Here is a 19,872-nt window from a genome sequence, read left to right on the forward strand (position 1 = left end):
TTACATCTTCCGACAGCAATCACTTACATAGAGTGTTTGGTCTGAAACACGGGTCTGTCAGTCACTCTGCTCTGCTCTGAGCCGAGGAGAAAACTTTTTATCGTATCCTACAGTTTTTATCCAATGAGGAGAGAGAACGGCATGCAGGGCTGTGTGTGCAGCCAAGGGACGCCGTGAATGTGGTGACGTAGGGACGAGGACTGTTATGGTGCGTTCAAGGAAACTCGTATTTTTCCGACCGTGAAGTCGTACCAGTTCGATCTGGTACGAGTTCACCGGTCGGAAGTTACGAGTGGCCGTTATAGTGATTTTCACCGGTAAAACAGGTCGGAAAAACACGAGTGGGTTGCCTGGAACGCTACAAAGTCGTAAGTTGTGACTTGAAGCTGTAATTTACGATTTCAAAAGCCTGCCTGGAACGCAGCATTAGCGAAAACGACCGGACCACTTACTTCTGCTTTAACCATGGGATGGAGATGTTTTCAAGGCAAATGCATAGCTAGAACTACATTCCAGATGGCTGCTGGGCAGAGGGATTCCAAATCATATGTGCAGTGTTTTGGAGGATTGTGTATTTGATGAGTTTTGAGGGACAGGAGATCTGTACCATTCACCTCCGTTGTGTTCGCTGAGCAGCTCACGTCTCTGCCCCGCTGATCTCAAAACAACATGCACCAATAATTAAAGGTAATGAACCTACTGCTATGACTATAGGGATTATGGCAATAGGGGAATTTGCCAAAATGTTGAACTGTCCCTTTAAGTCTGAACACATTTCCTGGATATTTAAAGCTTATTTGCTCATGCTGTTTATGGCTCCAAGCTGACTTTCAGTAACATGTTTACGACATATCAGAAATGTTACTGTTCTGAGATGTACTGCAGAAACCTCCCAGGGCCGCTTCTCACACTGGTGTCCTCTTGTTGATCCTCTCACTGAAATTTGATTATGGTGGGATTGGGCTGGGGGATGGGGGTCCACATGGGATTGGGCAATAGACAAAGCTTTGCTTTCAGCTAATCTTTCTGTCTTCTTTATGAAAGAAGCGGATGTGACATTGAGATAATGTGCGTCTCATAGGTGGTTTAGGATAACTGGGCCGTGGCCATTAGGGAAGTGAAGAAATGCTGCCAGAAATACTCTATTACTTAAGGGTGAGAGATGAGAGAGTGTGTTAAAATGAAGGGCAGGTCTGCTTTGAGACTGTACAGTGAGACGACTGGAGTCCAGGTATTGTATGTAGATGCCAATTTTTAAGTGCGATGCAAAATTATGTTGGCGCACATTCATCCTTTACAGTGAGTCCCAGCAGAGCTCTGTAGGAAGGAGTCTAAAAGGTTCCCAGCCACCCCGCTCCCACTCAGGATTTTTCCGTTGACCCCGCCTCTGATTTGCTTAGCCTTTCAGCCACGCCCCCCTCATCTGTCAACTCAGCTCACCTGTGCACACAGCTGCTCCTCATTTCCTGCAATCATCCATACACCAGCTCCGGCACTACTGACTACTGTAGTCTGCCTGACTTTCTGGTACTGACCCGGCTTGTTTCTGACTCACCTGCCTCCTGGTAAACTGTCTAACCCTTTTTTTGTACCACAACCGTTTTGGTGTTGTTTAGGCTTCAAATTCGTCCATAAATGGGGGCGTGGTTACGTTGAGTGACAGGTTATGAAAAGTAGACTCCCACTAAAATCCAAGATGGCGCAGTTCAAATGCCCGTAGTTAGCCTGGCAAGCCAGACTATATCATTAAAATGTATAGTCTGGAAACGACCGGTAGACCTCGGCTCAATCCAGGGGGCGGGATGAAGGCTGTCTTTCAAACTGCCTCTGCTCGTAATAGGGTAGTGCTACGACTAATCAGAGCAAAGAGCAGGATGACGTTAGCCTGACAAGCCAGACTATGATAGCCTCGTAAACCAGCCTCTCGCGGAAATGCATTTCATTTCATTTCTCGGGAGAGTCTGGCCTCATCCCCCCTGCAAGCGTTTGGGGTGGGCGGGAGCTGGGCGGGAGTAGTAGCAAAGACGGTTTAATATCTTTGGTAGTAGCGTTGACAGACAACCCCATTCAGCCAATCAGCAAGTTGGTGTAGTGACGGGGCTTTGCACCAGTCGGTCCCTGATTGGCCAACGTGCTGTGTCAATCACAGCGGGCGACGCTGATTGGCTCGGCCTTCTGAGGGTTTCAGTCCAAACGCTTAGAATGGGGATGAGGCCAGACTCTCCCTCAGAATGAAATGAAATGCACCTCCGCGAGAGGCTGGTTTACGAGGCTAAGACTATGATGCTTAACGCCATCGCGTTAAGCCCGCCCAACGACTCTCTAAACAGATAGAGCGCTGTGATTGGTGAACACAAACGGTGTTCGAGACTCAAAAAGTTCCTATGGCTCGTTTCTAGACCGACCTGCATATTTGCTGCCGCTAGGGTGCATCTAGATTTCTAGGCTAGCCCGTAGTAGGATCACAAAACAGACTCCCCCAAACCAATGGGTGACGTCACGGGTGCTACGTCCATTCTTTTTACAGTCTATGGTTTTACCACAGTTCCCTGCCCCATGTGTTTGTGTATTTAATCGGGGATTCAACCTCACTGGTTCAGGATTGATTCCCCTGCTACTCATCGGATTGTCTGGCTGTTCTGTTTTGCCTGTCCCGTATACCATACCTGTTACTGTGTCCTGATCCTGTGTATTATTGTGCAGTGCTCTTAACTTGTTCAATAAACCTAATAACTACGTCTCAAAGTTGTGTGCATTTAAGTCCATAAACCTACCTGTTACACAAATTGACCTGGTGTATGGGGAAACTTACATGGATGAGGCAGAGAATAAAGAGAGACCAAGGACATAGGTTTGGTCTCAACATTGGTACACCACAACACAACATCCCCTCCAAAACAAGGAGGACTTTTTAATGCTGCCATTTGGATGGATTTCTTATATCAAAATGAAAACTGTGCACAGTAACAGATCAAAGATGAAAAGAAAAGATAACTTAAGGAAATGACTTCTCCAACATGTCGATATGAGGATGGCTGTGGAAAAAGAAGTTCTGCCAATGAAGCTGATCTGAGATGCAAAATTTGTTGGCACAGATTTAAAATCTCTCTTCCTCATTTTTATTCCTTAAGTGATTATGAAAGTACATTTACTGACCAGTTTTGTCTCTGCCATAGTTTCTCTTCAAGGGGTGTACCAGCGCAGACTGTACAGCGATATACTGCGAGAGTACAACCCACTGGTGAGACCAGTCTACAATGACTCTGATGCGCTCACCGTTGAGTTTGGCCTCAGTCTCATGCAGATCATTGATGTGGTAGGTAAATCACCTGCATACACGCTGTTTTGTAATAAATTACTCTAAATTAGATTATTTGATCAGTTGTCAGTATCTTCTCCCTTGTCCCCAACTAATAGACTATATAAGAAAATCAATTTTACAATATAATTGAAGTCAATACCAAAAGATATTTCTTCTGTTTTCTCTTGGTCAGTGAATTCAAAGTGGAAAAGAAAAAGTATAGGCTAGTGAGACAAGAACAAGTGAGATTCTGAGAGGTGAAGCTACCTTGGACATTTTTATAATGGCATGATTTCTCCTTTGCCAAACTTAATAAAATCAAATAGTTAAGTCAATATAATTTACATAGTTCTTAAAGGTGTTAGCTACAAGTTTAATTCCTTTCGGCTAGTAAGTGTCGCACTCACACTCGCCCGCCCTCGCGCCAACCTTCAATGGGCTCGATGCACAGCTCCACTACTTGCTGAACTGAATGCTGCTCCTTTGTTTCCTGTCCTACGTTATTGGACAAACTGATTAATCCAGGTGTGTCTGAGTAGTCACAATGGTCAGACACACCTGGAATAATCAGTTTGTCCAATAATGTAAGACAGGAAACAAAGGAGCTGCATTAAGTTCAGGAAGTAGTGGAGCTGTGCATAGAGCCTATTGCACTGGTTGCCAGGTACGCCTATAGGGAGCGGCTAGTACAGTGTTTTTCAACCTTGGGGTCGGGACCCCACTTGGGGTCACCTGGAATTCAAATGGGGTCACCTGAAATGTCTTCAACAATCTTCAACAACTGTATTCTATACTTTCGCTTTCTCGAATATAAAGACTTCAAATAAAATGCAGCATATAAAAATATCTGAGGTGGTGCATCTTGATTGAGGGCTCGCCATAAATTTGTTATGTCAGAATGGGGTGACAAGCCAAAAAAGTTTGGGAACCACTGGGCTAGTAGCTAAAGCTAAGCTAATGCTAACCGTATTTAACGAGCAGCAGGCGGTGTTGACAGCGGACTGGAAACACATCTGAATCATCTCACACTAACTCACCTGCAGACGAACATGTACGTTACAGTACTGGCTGCTGTTAGTTAGCATTAGCATTAGCATTAGCACGATGCCATTTCTCCACAGGGCTATCAGGACCTGGCCCGCCCTGAGCTTCGCCTCACGTGACGTAATAATGCGGTTGGCGCAGAGATCATTTCATGCCAACGTTGCCAACCAGATGTTAATATTTTTATATTTTGGACCCATAAAATTGTACTAAACAATTATTCTACAATTAAAAAAATTCAGTAAAATTAATACTTTTATTTTGCACCCCCATTCTGTTTTGAAAAGAAGAGTAGAAGGTAGAGAAGGTCTTGACCTTTTTCGTATTTACAGATACCCAACACCATACCCTCCAAGAGCAAGTGCACCGCAACAGTCTGGCAAATACCTATGTTGTATATATAATGAAAAATATTAATGAATATGTTTTTCCAACAGGATGAGAAGAACCAGATTTTAACAACCAACATTTGGCTAAACCTGGTAAGACTCTAGCCTTCACTGTGCTACTATTACTGGAGAGCATTTTGCATGTGTGTGTGTTACATATTACCACATAATGGACATTTCACATTTCCATTTATGTAAGATGAAACAAACAAGATACAACATTGTAAAAACTGAGTAAACTTCTCCCTTGTTTCAGTCTTTATGCATTTCATCTGGTATTTAGTGATACTTATTACCAGTGTGGTTTCTGAAATATATCACAATTGTCTTAAAACCCTCTTTATCACATCAAACTGCTACCTTATCTTTTCCCTGTTCATCTTGCACAGGATCAATACACCTCTCTCTATTCCATGTAGTAAACTGAGGAGCATCAGTACAGATGCTTTATCGCAACCTGTTCATTGTGTGACACCAGTTTCCTGCTGCTGCAACGTCAGCAAGCTGCATGAAGGCTGTTTGGTCCGTTTTAAATCACCATGATGTGGAATCACAGCAGCAGCCTCACTCAATCTCTCAGCCTGCACCCTGCGAAATGGAATTCAGCTCTCAAACACAAGATAGCACAGGCAACATCTGCACTCTGTACTGCCTGTTTGCAACAATTGAACATGCTTTAGCACACTATGTAGCCCAGGACAGAAAGTTTACATGTCAACATTGAAGATGGCTCTGTCAGATTATACACTGAATATTTTTTGTGCAGAGAGTAACAATTACAAATGCCCCTTAGGATAATGTTAGAATGAACAAATTATAATTGCTCTGACAACTGTAGCATTTAGAAAAAATAATGACATGAATAATTGAGTGACTTCAGTTTTAGCCCTAAACATCATGTTAGTTGTTGACTGAAATAACAAATGACTGTGTCGTACTTTAGTTTTGTTAATACTCATTCCACTATTGCTGTTACCATGGTGCCCCCTCCTGGGGTTGTCAGTAAGTTTAATTAAAAGGTAATTGAAGGTGTAGCATACAATAGTCCTACATTTGCATTAAATAAAACTATGTGCCAATATTTGTTGCACATAGCACAACACATGCAGCATAAACACCACAGCTACATCCCCACAATGCATCTAATCATGTCCTCCAACAATTTCCTAAACTTGACTAGGAAACATTAACAACCATAGTAAATAAATCTCAGGTTACTGCTCACCATAGCTCCACATTCAATACTGCATGCACATCACTTAAATACATACATAAAATATAAGTATAACCAGCTAATACAACCCTTGCAGAAACACCATTTCCCATGTATTTCACATGTATTCTACATGTGATCACGTGTGGAATACATGGTATCAGATTTTATAGCATGTGTTACCATGTAGCACATGTGTAAAACATGTTACCACATTGTCACATGTGATTCACATCAAACTGGGCCAAAATCACATGTTTCCCATCTGCAAATAACATGTTCCCCATGTGCAGAACACATTTTCCACATATTTCATATGTGGAAAATCACATGTGAAGTTCATGTGGTTTTTCTCTAACGGAAGTCCAGTCAGATGGAATAGGCAAATAAAAGAATAAAATTAATGAAACACTTGGCTGGACAGACTAACCAAAGAGAAGAAGAATTATAAAACTATTCACAATAACATTAACTCCATATACTGTGTCTGTATGACAACATTTCCCATGCACAGTAGATTTACATCCTATCGTAAGCCCCTAATGATTAAAGATTGAAACAGCCTGAGACACACAAATGTTAAAGGTGTACAGAAAAGAAAATTGAATTTAAGCCCACTCTGGGTCATAAAATTAGTGTAATAACTCATCTATCAGACGATGTAGGCCAAACTTTGTGCAAAATTCTATTTTTGAGTAAATCCGGGATGAAAGTGTGTTTTGTTTTTTTTTCGCATTGGATAACGCAGGCGCACGGATTATACGTCAGCCTGTACATGATTCACCAGCCACTGATATTGGATCCATAATCCGTCATTCAAACGTCTGAGACACGCACACACACGGAGCTTGGGCTCGCCCCAAGCTTTGAATATCCCGCCCGCTCGATAACGACCAATCAAATTCGTTTTCCTTACTCGGGTAAACTCGTGTTGCAGCTCGTGACGACTCGGCGTGACAAACAGGACAAACGGCCATTTCTGTACACCTTTAAAAAGGAGCACCTATATTAAATAAAAAAAAACATCCTACTTCCAAGACTTCAAATGTTACCTGTGTCCCTCAGACTAAGTTCTTCTATGGCCTCCCACACAGAAGAACTGGCACCACTAAACTGAAATCACCATGTTAGACATAATTTGACAGTAACTGACACATTTCTTCTGTTTGTTTAACCTATAGAGAAGATGACACCACGCTAGCTGTTTCCCTCTTATTCATGTCCCTATGCTAAGCTATGTTGATCTGTGGCCGACTGCAACAGGAAGATATGAGTGTGATATTGATCTTGTCATCTAATTCTCAACAGGAAATCAGACAAGTGCATTTCTTCAAATTGTCGACCAAAATAATGGCCATGTAGAAGAAATCAGCATTTCTCTTTGAAACAGGGATGACAGTGTTGTATTTTTTAAATACACTCTGACTAGAAAAAGTAAAGGTAGGTTGTGTTAACCAGGCCCGGCCAGCTGTAACATTTGGCCGTCCAGAGCTGGAAACCAGCCAGTGTCAGCCAAATATGCACACATCTGGTGGGGGGCTGGTTCTGTGCTTGTTTTTCTAAGAGGTCACACATGGAGAGAGATTCATCTCTCTAATCATGTTTTGAAAATTGTGCAGTTTCACTTAGACCTTTCCTATCACGCTTACATACTTAAGTTATTTTTTTGCGTCCCTTATACGTATTTCTTTGCGACTGTGGCTTTCAACTGTCACCTCAGTCCTGTGAAGAAAACAGAGCAGACCCCTCACCCCAACGTTTACAACAGGAGACATACCTCAGGGGTGAAGGTTCTGCCTTGTTAAAGTGGATTTCCTCCAACTGGACTCCAGAGACATGCATGAGATCATATTATACATCTGGCCACAGATGGAGGCAAACAACATACACTGTCATGTCAAAATGGAAATGAATTCACCACATGAATAAAACTTCACAATATGCGCAAACATTAAACTCACCATTACTCATAGTATAATATCATCAATAAGAATAGTTACTACTGTATATTTACTTTTTTTTAAATATTAGCCTAATTTCTATCTATATCACACTGTATTGTGTTTGTGTTTCCCACAGCGCTGGGATGATCATTACCTTCAGTGGAACACATCAGAGTTTCCAGGTGTTCCAGGTCTGACACTTCCTGACAAAAGCATTTGGAAGCCAGACATCCTGCTGTATAACAGGTAGGGGGGCTGTCAGCACAGATCTGCTGCATGTGCACTGTAATAGGACATGCACGTTGTCAGACTACACTTCAATGCAGAATCCTCTGCACAATGTAAAGGGAAGATGATATATTTTGTTTGTTGTTTTAATTTAAAAACAAGATTGTTACAAGAACCACACCATTACAAACAGATTTGTTGTGAATTGTGCAAATTTTTATGTCCAGACCAACCAGTGGGACGAAACAGGCAGGAGTACTGTAGACTAAATACCTTGTCAGTGAATTTGGATTCTGAATATATTGCAGTAAGTAATAAAGTAAAAAAAAAAATCAAATATCCTCCTTGAACACCTTACATTTTTAAGGTCCACTTTTCTGGACATGGGCTTTCTGACCGGACTCTCTGTGGTGCAAATTTCCGCCTTTTGCACATGTCAGAATGCACAGGAATATTCAGAGTTCTGCTCTTGCTTTAGACTCAGTGCTGTCACAGGACATGTTTTGGGGGGTATCTTGTAGAGAGGGACTCACAAGCTCAAAATGAAAAATGTGAACAAACACAAATATCACTCCTTTTGAAACAAAACCCTCATTTTCAAAAACCGAGCAATTAACGTCTGGCGCGAGTTTGGAAGGTGAACATATTGTCTACTATTACGTAAGCTGGTTTTCAAACAGGAGCATAACGCCTCAAGGTTAGTGGTGCTCTACAGTTTAAATATATGCAGCACTGTCTAAAGGAGCACTTTGGAGCAATAAATCAATTAGACCAATGAATAAACTTGTATCAAGAAAGATAGGAGACAGAGCATTTTATTATCTGTCCCCCGTGGAAAATACTAAAGAGATCACCATTAATCAATCTTTAAAAGAAAGATCTGAACAAATCACATTAGAGGCACTCTGCCCCCCATCAGCTAATGAGGGAAAAAGTAGTGTACTTCATTTGTCATTGTCCCACTGAGCAAGGCCTTGATCTGAGACTCTTTGAATTAGTCACTGCTGCGAGTTAAGTTTAGTTTTTTTCTTCTTACTTTTAAAAACAACTCTTTCAACTCAAGCTCAACCCTGCCTCACCCTCTGGGGAGTCGATTCGGAGGGAGAGTGAGTTGTGGGTAGCAGGGGAGAATGAGGGTAACCACTGAACAACCATCTCCAGGGAAATGTTGCATCAGTTGCGACTCCTCGTGTGCTGTGTACCTGCTGCATTAAGCAGTTACAGAAATATTTGTGTTTCTCCACCACATCTGTTCCCCTCACAGTTTGTGTCTCATCCAAATTTATGTTACATCCTCATAATTAATAGAGTTTTTTTTTGCAACGGGTCCTACCAGTGTATGAATTAATTATGGTGTTTTCCACTGAAGCTGTATTTGGGTTGCAGATAACTCAGCAGGAAATACTGATGCAGTTCCATGTTGTCCACAGTGCAGATGAACGATTTGATGCTACGTTCCACACCAACATTTTTGTCACCCCCACAGGCAGCTGTTCATACATACCTCCAGGTAAGAATCATTATCTCATTAGCCCGCATCCCAGTGTCAGATAAAACCAGATGTTTACTTATTTAAAATGTTAAATTATGGATAATTGTTCTCATTTTTACACCTCAGTGAATAGTCACAGATGCTGAGAGACAAACACAAACAACATGACTAAACCTTATAATCTATTTTCTATAGAATGTGAATAGGGATTAATATGTGAAATTTTGACATCACATCACATAAAGGTTCTCCCCTGAAGTAATGTTGTTTCTACCACACTCAGATCTTTTAAAAAAGTAAAGGTTTGTAATAAGACCCTGTGACACAAAAAATAATTAAATGATTGTTTTGGAAATGACACGTCCTGTGTGAGGTGGTGGAGAAAGAATCTGAGTTGATGCATGGAAAGAGAAAGGCATGTTGGTGATGCAAAGTTTACATCAGATTTTCAGCATTTGCTGTTGTGACTCTGTAAACTCTCAGTAACCTGTCCTTGGACACAGACAACCAGATTCATAAAGCTGCGCTGTTTTTATAATAAAGGCTAGTGTTCACACTACGTACAGCCCTCAGAATAAAAGATGCTGAAATACAATATGCCTCCATCCCTGTACTTCCTGTCTACCACAATATACTATCATTAATCAAGACACTATTCAATCACAGTTAAAGTATAAGAACTGAAGTAGTGGTCCACAGAGGACAGCTGCTTGGGTTTCATTCAGTAATATGAGAACACCGGGACAAAGCCAGGCTATAGCTGCTGCCTCCATTGCTTGTCTTTATTCTGTGCTAAGCAAACAATCCACTGTGGCTTCATACTGAAAGGATAAATAGTTATTAGTGTGGTATTCAACACTTTATAATAAGTAGGCCTACACAAGCATTACTGTAGTTAAGCATTATTAAATACTGAATTCTTCATTTATAACACATGAATACTCATTGGTATGTAGTTTATAAATACAGTTAGTGCTTATCAATGATGAGTAAAACATGTTTAACTGTGTTTATAAACTACATAACAATGAGTATTCATGTGTTATAAATGAATAATTCAGTATTTAATGCTTAATAATGTGTACTTATTATAAAGTGTTACCATTTTTTTTCATTTTTCAAATGTATGCTCCCAGGATGTGAAGCTGTTGCTGTGATCTCTTGGTGTTGATCGTATTAAACAGCAGTATTTTACTGTAGATCTATCACTAAAACTCTATTAGAACCAGATGCTTTGAGCACTGAAGCTATTTCCTGATTAAACCTCTAGTGACCCAACACAACCAGACATCCGGAGCGCTGAAGCTGTTTCCTGATCAAACCCCGACTGACCCACTAGTGCCAGAATGAGTGGTCGTAGAAGACCTAAGAGGCTTTTCTATGAAACCATCAGCCTATCTGTATGTACACATGCACACGCTTTGTCGCAGCTGGTTATTACCGCTCTCCCTGGCAGGCTCCTCTTTCCTCTGATTTTTCCCTTACTATGCAAAAGCGGTGGGCCGCTTCACAACAGCATCTTAATCAATAGAGGCGTAAATAGCTCCATCACTGAATCTCCTGTGGGTCAATTGCCTCCGTCGCAAAGCAAATTGCTTCACAACTTTGTTTCAAATGAGCCTTCATTGAACGCCGTATACAGTCATTTGCCATTTGAGCTCAGCACAGCGGTGTCAAATGAGTAAAGCTGTACGCTGATATGACCTACCAAATTACATTTGTCTTTTTCACTGAGTATTGTCACAGTAAATAGGAGCCGTTGTGTTTGTCTGCTCCCCATCTCCATTTGCTCCCTGCTGAGCTTAATCATCACCGTGGCACAGAGGCAGGAAGGAGAAACATTGTTTACTGCCAGCATCGCATATCTTTCTTAAATATGGATGGAAATGAGTTTGGTGCCTACCTCTTGCTGAGGGATTAACGACCACTTTCATCTCATTGTCATATTGGATTTTTGTGATTCTCATTAGGATGGATGGCACTTGGCACTTTTCCCATCTCCCTCTGCCTCTGCTATTGCTATCAGTTTCTGCCCCCTCTCTCCACTAGCCTTCTACAGGTCAGATACATTACATATCAAAGCCTGGTCTTTTCATGTTTCTATCCACAACAGGAATCTTCAAGAGCACTTGTTACATCGATGTGCGCTGGTTCCCTTTTGATGTCCAGAAATGTGATCTGAAGTTTGGCTCCTGGACGTATGGGGGCTGGTCTTTGGACTTGAAAATGCAGGAGGCAGATATCAGCGAGTACGTCGCCAATGGAGAGTGGGATCTTGTCGGTGAGAGGGGCCGTTGCTGCTCTGTGAAGTGCAGAGAATTAGCATGTCAGAGATTGGATCATTTTCTCCATACCAGTGCTTCCAGAGTAGATTGTGTTGTGTTTTTTTTCCACACAGAGGTCACAGGAAAGAAAAATGAACGTATCTACGCCTGCTGTCAGGAGCCGTACCCCGATATCACGTTCACCGTGGTGTTGCGGAGACGGACGCTTTACTATGGCCTCAACCTGCTCATCCCGTGTGTCCTCATCTCAACGCTGGCCCTGCTCGTCTTCCTTCTGCCTGCAGATGCTGGGGAGAAGATCTCACTGGGTTAGGGCAACACACACACACACACACACTACAGATTGCTGGTCTGGCCCTGCTTCATTGCAGAAGAAAAGCAGTGTTGACCTATTGCTAGGTAACGTTGTAGTCTCTGGTTTCCAGGTAGCGCAGTATATAGCTGTGTTTTGTTTTTGCAAAAAAAGATCTTGTATTGAAGTTTTCCAAGACAACAGAGCCCTCCATCATTCTTTAGTGGAAGAAGTTTGGAACAAACAGGACTCCCCCTAGAGCTTGACCACTTGGCCAAACTCAGTAAACATCGGGGAAGAGCTCAGAGAGGTCTCAGTTGTCAGGTGCTTTGGGCTCTTTTTTGCAAACTGTTGCTGAGTAGAGGCCCCATCTAGCCACTGTGCAATAGAGCCAGATGGCTGGATGGATGATGTCGCTCTGGAAGTTTCCCCATCCCTGCACTGGATCTCTGGAGCTCAGATAAGTGTTCTATGGGTTGTTGGTTTCACAAATCCTCTGCAGCCTGGATTGTTTTGACACATGGCCAATCTTATTATCGTTCATAGATTTTTTTTCTTTAGTTTTTTTTTTCCATTCCAAACATTTTCATATCTGAGCCAATTTGTCTTCTGGGTAAGCAGCAGGCATTTCTTTTCCAAAAGGGAATGTAATGTCATTAATGCACTTTCTCTGTGGCCATGTGAAGTTAAGTGGTAGTGACTGGATAAGCTGTCAGACAAGTGGGAATTTGATTTCAGTTGTCATAGGAGACTTTGGTGTTTCATGTATAAATCATACAGGCTTCTTGTGGAGTGTATCTGTGGGTTGGTAGTGGTGGTGGCGGGCTGTGTTTGTGTGTACTGTTGTGAGAGTTGGGTGGGGGGAGTGGGGAGAGTTGATTTACACAGTTTGTTCCTTCCGCAAATCATTAGACTCCTGCAGCTGGATTCCTTCATTAGCCAAACGGTGGTTTATAGCCAGATGTGTGTGTCTTTGTGCCTTTGTACCTACATGTGTGTATTCGTTCTGATGTTTTGATAGCTCAGAGACAGATAGAGGAAACTGGGGCTGAGGGAGGGAGCATGTGTTCACAGATATACTCTACTGTATATGACGTCAGTATATCAACCCAGCCTCTCGCTACCATCATTATTTCAGCGTGGTGAGCCCACGTTGAGAAATGTGTTTTCATGGCAGCATTTATACCCAGATTTAATTCAGTAAAATTGGGCTGTCCTCCGAATTATGATTTGTAATATGTGCAAATGGATCAGCAGGGATCTTATTACTGAGTGCAAATCTTCACTTTGACTGCATTTTGCATTTATTCACAAAGCACATCCAACCTGTTCATCAAAAACTTGTACATTTACAGAGCCAATAATTAAGATGTAAGAGTGGCATACTGTATAATGTACTGTGTATCTGTATTTTTGTATTGCATTTTTGGAAACAGCTGTTTATGATCAGGATCACTACAAGACAATTATAGTTTTGTTGCTAACTAATTATCTTCATATATTTCAGGATGTTGTGCATCCCCACATGATAATATGGCATGTCCAAAAAAGTTGAGCACAGGGTAAATTGAGCCACTCCCCTCTTTCCCTCCCATCCATCTCCCACCTACTCAATCCTCCACTTGTCCAGGTTGCAGGTGTGTACAAACTGAGGTTTAGGGATCACATCACATCTTGAGAAGAATCCATCATCTTCCTCTTTCAAAGTAAAGCTTGGCCTCACCACAAACAGCTTTACCTGTTCTCTGGAACATACTCACTGTAATCATAAACATCCAGAACCTTGATTTAATAATTAGGACATACACAGACTCATTAGTGTATGGGGCACGTGACTCAACTTACCCCACAGCTACCATACTGACTTTATTAGTCCCCACACAAGCAAGGTTTAGTACCTCATGTTGTAGCTACAACAACTGATGTATAAAACAAACTTATAATCATCTTATTTTGGTCTAAACACAATTCTCATGAAACTCATGAACTTATCAGTGAAAACTGTTTTGTTTTGTTTTGTTTTTGTTTTTTTTTACATAAATGTCAAACCACTTTACCTATGTGGTTCTTACCTTCACAGACTCCATGGAATGATGCTTTCCTCCTCAATATTTGGTCACATGCTCAATTTTTCTTATGGTTTCCTAGCAACATGGGATGAGCCGGTGCAACATGGGATGGCTCAACTTGCTTTTTTCCCTACCTTTCCTTCACAGAAAAGACTTCAAACATATTTTGCTGTCATTTTATTGATGAAATTTAACATTTCTGTGTTAAAGTGCAAGCTGTACTTTGTAGTTTCAGGGTTGGTGCAGTTGTTGGTTTTCTACTGTACCTATATATGGTCACGATATCATGACAGAGGCCATGCATTGGAAGATAATTCCACTACTTGTAGCTGCTTGTTAACTGGTGTTTGTGAGCTGCAGCATCTCTTGAGCGTCTCGTAGTGAGACATATGTTGAAATAACTTAGGTCTTTGCAGCAGACTGTGGTTTGTTCGATGTCTGACACTGCAAAACTGGCAGGACTGTGTCTTTTTTGGAAATGAACGAGGGGAATGAGGGTGAATGAGGGAGAACGTGTGAACTGAGGGAGCCCAAGGGAAGCAGCAGAGGAGGATTTCATTCTTTTGAAATTGTAAAACATAAATACGTATTAATCCATGAAATCAATGTATCACTCAGCCCTAATATGGGATCACTTTACAATGAGTTTTATTCATGTCTTTAAATAGTCAGTTTGTCCAAATCACAAAGCAAAAGCATTTGGTCCCATGTGGCGTCAGGCTCTGAAATATAATATTCAACTTTCCTACTTTCAGTAGAAAATTGTTCCTAATTATGGGAGTTGGCGGTGAAGTTGCTGGATTATTCAGAGTAACTGAAGCATTCTTTCGTTCTTGTGAGGATAAGCTGCTTTATAATTATTCAAATGCACTTTTTCAGTAATCCTAACAGGAAAAAATATCAACACCAATAAAATTAAGCTGAGCTAGAAAAACACTGAACATCCTTTATGATAATTAGAACATTATGAAATATTAAACATGATATTTGAGTCTGTCACCAGTCATTTGATTTGACAGTATTGATATGCTTGTTCCAGAAACAACAGCAGCAGTCATGACAGCATCATTGCAGACGTGTCACACCTAGCAGCATCTCTGTGACTCTTAATCCTCCTCAGAAGTTCAGTCTTTTATGAAGACAGAACTAGAGCCAGTGGCTTAATGGTGTCATCTCATTAGTTAAAGCTTGTCTCCTTGTGCATTCTCAGCTGACGACTGAGTGGTGATGAACTTTAGCAGCACTGCAGTTCTGATTTAGAGGGATTGTCCTTCACTGTTGGCCACAGTGCAGTATTTCCTTTGTGGGAAAGTAGCACAAAATCTGAACAGGGCTACATTAGCATAAGAATATATGGCATCACAAATACATGGCACAGACTGGAGAACTTTACTCGCAATAACAAAACATGAAAAGACTAGAACTCACAGTAAACAATTCAGTGAAGGAAAACAATTAGTTTACGCAACACTAAAAATCAGAACAGCTCACCCACTCATTTGCATATTGTTACAAAATATTTTTAAGCATGAAAAAGTGGGTGTATTTTGCAGGTTGAAAGGATCGTGGATCCCTGTCATGACTCCGATTTTAAGACTTTTCATTGCGCTTAATAGTTGTGTTGTGAAGTGCTTACAGAACTGTGGTTCCTTCCCCAGGCATCACGGTCCTGCTCTCCCTGACTGTCTTCATGCTGCTTGTTGCAGAGATTATGCCTGCCACATCAGACTCTGTGCCTTTAATAGGTAAGCCAGGGTGAAGTTAAAAGCACTTGCTATGGGTGTCAGCTACTATCAAGTGGGACGACACGGGTGGCAAATTGCATAGTCATTTTTCATCTGGGCTTCTCTCTTATATCATGGTGTAACTGAGTTTATGCAGCCTTCCAATATTTATGTTTTTTTATTTGGAGACCTGAGTCACCTTATTTGAAAGAGTGAAATAAGGAAACTTTAGCATTTCTGTGACACATATGAAATGAGTTTTATATTTGAAGCAAGCAGTCTCTTGAGCCTGGCTTTTTACTTCGGTATGTTTTTATTTCTCTTTAAAGGGATACTTCACCCAAAATTGATAATTCATCAATCATCTACTCACCGTCATGCCAAGGAAGGGTTTGGAGAACTTTCGGAGTCATCAAATCGCTTTAGGAGTTCCAGGGGGGGTCCGGCTGGCAACGTATTTTCATATAATGGCGACAGATAGAGTTCACTTTTAAATTGTCCAAAACACACACTATGAAACATCCAGATATTCAAAAGAGAACTCTATCCACCGCCATTATATGAAAATCTGTTGCCAGCCAGACCCCCCCTGGAACTCCTGAAGAGTTTTGATGACTCTGAAAGTTTTCCAAACCCTTCCTTGGCATGACGGTGAGTGGACAATTGGTGAATCATCGATTTTGGGTGAAGTATCCCTTTAAAATTTTAGTAACATCTGTTTAACGGCATGATAACATCTTTCATCTGTATCTCACTGTCTTCTTTATTTGTTCTTTACCCAGCTCAGTACTTTGCCAGTACGATGGTGATTGTTGGTCTCTCAGTTATTGCTACTGTTGTGGTCTTACAGTATCACCACCATGACCCCAGTGGAAGCAAGATGTCTAAGTGGGTGAGTATTCTGTTATGACACCTCAATCTTTGACTGACTTACACATGTGTACACATGTGCCACACTCCTGAACTGTGAGGGCATTATGATAAATGATATGAGTAATAATTTGCTTTGATTTTTTTCTTGTCAAAAGCCACATGTCCTTGTATCCATGTATCTCAGATAGTTCAGTTCTTAGGACATCACCAGAATAGGTGAGGGTTAAGGATATCTTAAATAAGGTTAGCTTAGCACTTGTGAAAACATAATCTGATCAATAACCTTCTTGTAAGTGAGGTCTTCTGATATAATAACATAATAAAAAAGGTTTAGTGCTAATGCTACAACCTGCAGTTTAATTCACATGCCCTCTGTAGTGTACCTACACTGCTGGCCAAAAGTGTGGAGGTTTTATGATATTGATACAATGGATACTTGCTGAAAGATCAAAAATAGATGGTGATTAGAAAAACTGTATTATCTGTTTATCACAGAAAATCATCTTTGGCGTGGCTCAAAACGCATTAAAAGAAGACAGACATTATTCGGACGCGATAAGAAAAATAAAACAAAATCAGGCGTTCATACTGAAAGGAGGGGAAAACACAAGCATGCTGCATATTTGGGGATTAATAAAGTTCTTGTTCTTATTGATTGAAGTGTTGACAAGGTGATCAGTGGTGTGGTGCATTAGAATTGTTTTTGTTTAGAGTGTTTATGGCTGTGGGAATGAATGAGTTTTTGTAAATGATTTGCTTGACCTGGGGGACTCCTGATGGGAGAAGCTGGATGGACTTGTACAGGGGGTGGGTGGGGTCTTCCGTGATGGTTTAGCTCTCTTTATGACTGCTTGGATATGGAGTTCTGATGGTAAAAAACAAATCTAAGCTCTCCCGGATCATCAAACAAGCAAGTAAAATAATGGGCAAAACTCAAACACTAGATGTGTGTGAACCAGGATGTGATGTTGAAGGTCAGGACAGATTCAGTCAGTGACTTGTACACTGTTGTTAAGATCTCCACCCTCCATGGTTTAACCAGTTTTCTATGGTGAAAGCATCAGTTTTGGAAAAGTGACACTAACATGTCACATGTTTTATATTCATATTCATATCCGCATTAGTTTGGTCCTTATTCACTAATATGGTTCGATCCCACAGACCCGTATGATCCTGTTGAACTGGTGCGCCTGGTTCCTGCGCATGAAGCGCCCAGGTGAGGACCGAGTGCGTTCAGCCTGTCACAGTAAAGGTCCACAGAGCAGCCTGACCAGCATGGACGTAAGCGCCGGCGTCTTAGCGGCCCCACCCAACAACGGCAACGTGCTCTACATCGGCATGGCTGGACGGCCGGGTGAGGACGACATGCTCCTCCCCACAGGACAGAGCTCCTCGGCCAAGAGCGTGGAGCCAGAGCTGCTGAGGATCCTGGAAGAGGTGCGCTTCATCGCCAAACGCTTCCGCGACCAAGACGAGCATCAGACGGTGAGCAATGAGTGGAAATTTGCCGCAGCAGTTATCGACAGGCTGTGTCTCGTGGCTTTCTTACTCATCACCATCCTCTGCACCATCGGGATCCTCATGTCAGCACCCAACTTTGGAGAGGCCATTTCCAAAGACTTTTTTTCGCAGTAAAAACAGAAGTCAACCCTGACCACACTTATCACAGAGCTACAATTTGTAAACTCGTGGGGCAGTTATTTGGATACAGTCAAGTTGAATAACGTGTTAGGACTAACATATGACCAAACATTTAACTAAACTGAAGACTTATCTATGTAATGCATAAATAATTATATGCCATACGTGATGGTGGTGAAAATGACCAACATGATGTAATGATGTACTAACAGTTTACATTTGAATTTGATTTCCTTCGTCCCTGTTTTAAAATGACTCGCTCTAATGCTGATACTACAGAGCAATGTTTTATGATGTTATTAATTTTACCTACAAAGAATGCAGCAGGGGGTTGTTTTGTGGTGTTACCTGTGTATTATTGTTCAAGATGATCCTGACTCAAATATATTCCAACTATCAATGAAAGCAGCTACGTTATCTTGTATTGAAATAATCCTAATGTGTTGCATGTATAATCAAAGCTGTTTTGTCATGTCGTTAATTGCCTTTCTATGAAAACAAATTCTTGATTATTATCATTAGTGTAACCAAATATCCCATTTAACTTGGTCTTATACTTATTGTTTCCTACTCATTTTTATTATAACATTTTTTCATAATTAAATTTACCATGAGGTGAAAAAAAAAAGGTTTGTTTGTTGTTTGTTGATGTCGCTTCCATTCAGTTTATTCTGTCTTGTACAACAAGCAGCAATGCTGTGAGGTTTCATAAATAAATGCATCTTTTGTATTTGGAAGTGGGACAGCAAATAATAACAAAAAAATGTTGTTTGGCTGCACAGAGTTGTATTTGGACCACAAATGATAAGCTTGACTGCTTTTGTGCATTTCATGGCACTATCACAATGAAACAGACAACAAATATAACAGACCGATACAAAAGGCTTCCTCCAGCCGACGAAAGTCAAAAGCTATTCTGAACAGACAAAATACAAAAGAACTGCAACACAACTGTGTTAACAATGAGCCATATTTTACATGTCATTTTGCAGAAGAGGGGCACTGAACAATAAGTAAGTTCTTATAAATGCTTGGGTTGATGGTTCATTCTGTAAATGTATAATTAGCTTGCTGATAATTGGTGTAATTATTGGATTAGATTATTGGTCTAATTTTATTTCAGTAGCCTACAACCGATTAAAGAAAATATAACATAGGGATGACTATATGTGACATACATAAAACTAACTCAGAGTTGACTTCAGGTCAGGTGGACGTTATAGATTTTTGAAGACGTTTCACCTCATAGGCTTCTTCAGTTCTAACCAAGGTTATTATAGTTTTCATTAGTTTTTTTTTTTTTTTCAGTTTAGTTTTAATTAGTTTAAGAAGTGATTAAGCAATTTTAGTTTAGTTTTAGTCTTATTTTTTCATGTAT

At 40.9% G+C, this 19,872-nt stretch overlaps 1 protein-coding gene across 2 annotated transcripts in view; it reads left to right on the forward strand.

The window, feature by feature from the left end:
* LOC146990416 (neuronal acetylcholine receptor subunit alpha-7-like) overlaps window positions 1-19,444 on the forward strand; it is a 33,047-nt gene extending 13,603 nt beyond the window's left edge. The window contains exons 2-10 of one of the 2 annotated variants that reach the window (XM_085772844.1): window positions 3,177-3,316; window positions 4,783-4,827; window positions 8,027-8,136; window positions 9,549-9,628; window positions 11,724-11,891; window positions 12,009-12,203; window positions 15,915-16,001; window positions 16,763-16,872; window positions 18,015-19,444. In XM_085772844.1, the coding sequence (XP_085628970.1) occupies window positions 3,177-3,316; window positions 4,783-4,827; window positions 8,027-8,136; window positions 9,549-9,628; window positions 11,724-11,891; window positions 12,009-12,203; window positions 15,915-16,001; window positions 16,763-16,872; window positions 18,015-18,488 (1,409 nt within the window). In that variant the 3' untranslated portion in view covers window positions 18,489-19,444. Of the gene's footprint in view, window positions 1-3,176; window positions 3,317-4,782; window positions 4,828-8,026; window positions 8,137-9,548; window positions 9,629-11,723; window positions 12,204-15,914; window positions 16,002-16,762; window positions 16,873-18,014 lie in introns of both variants that reach the window. The other variant, XM_085772849.1, reaches the window with a different exon arrangement.
* Window positions 19,445-19,872: the final 428 nt, after the last annotated feature.

This window comes from Trachurus japonicus, chromosome 3, assembly GCF_045865225.1.
Source record: "Trachurus japonicus isolate A0001 chromosome 3, Traja_1.0".
NCBI lineage: Eukaryota > Metazoa > Chordata > Actinopteri > Carangiformes > Carangidae > Trachurus > Trachurus japonicus.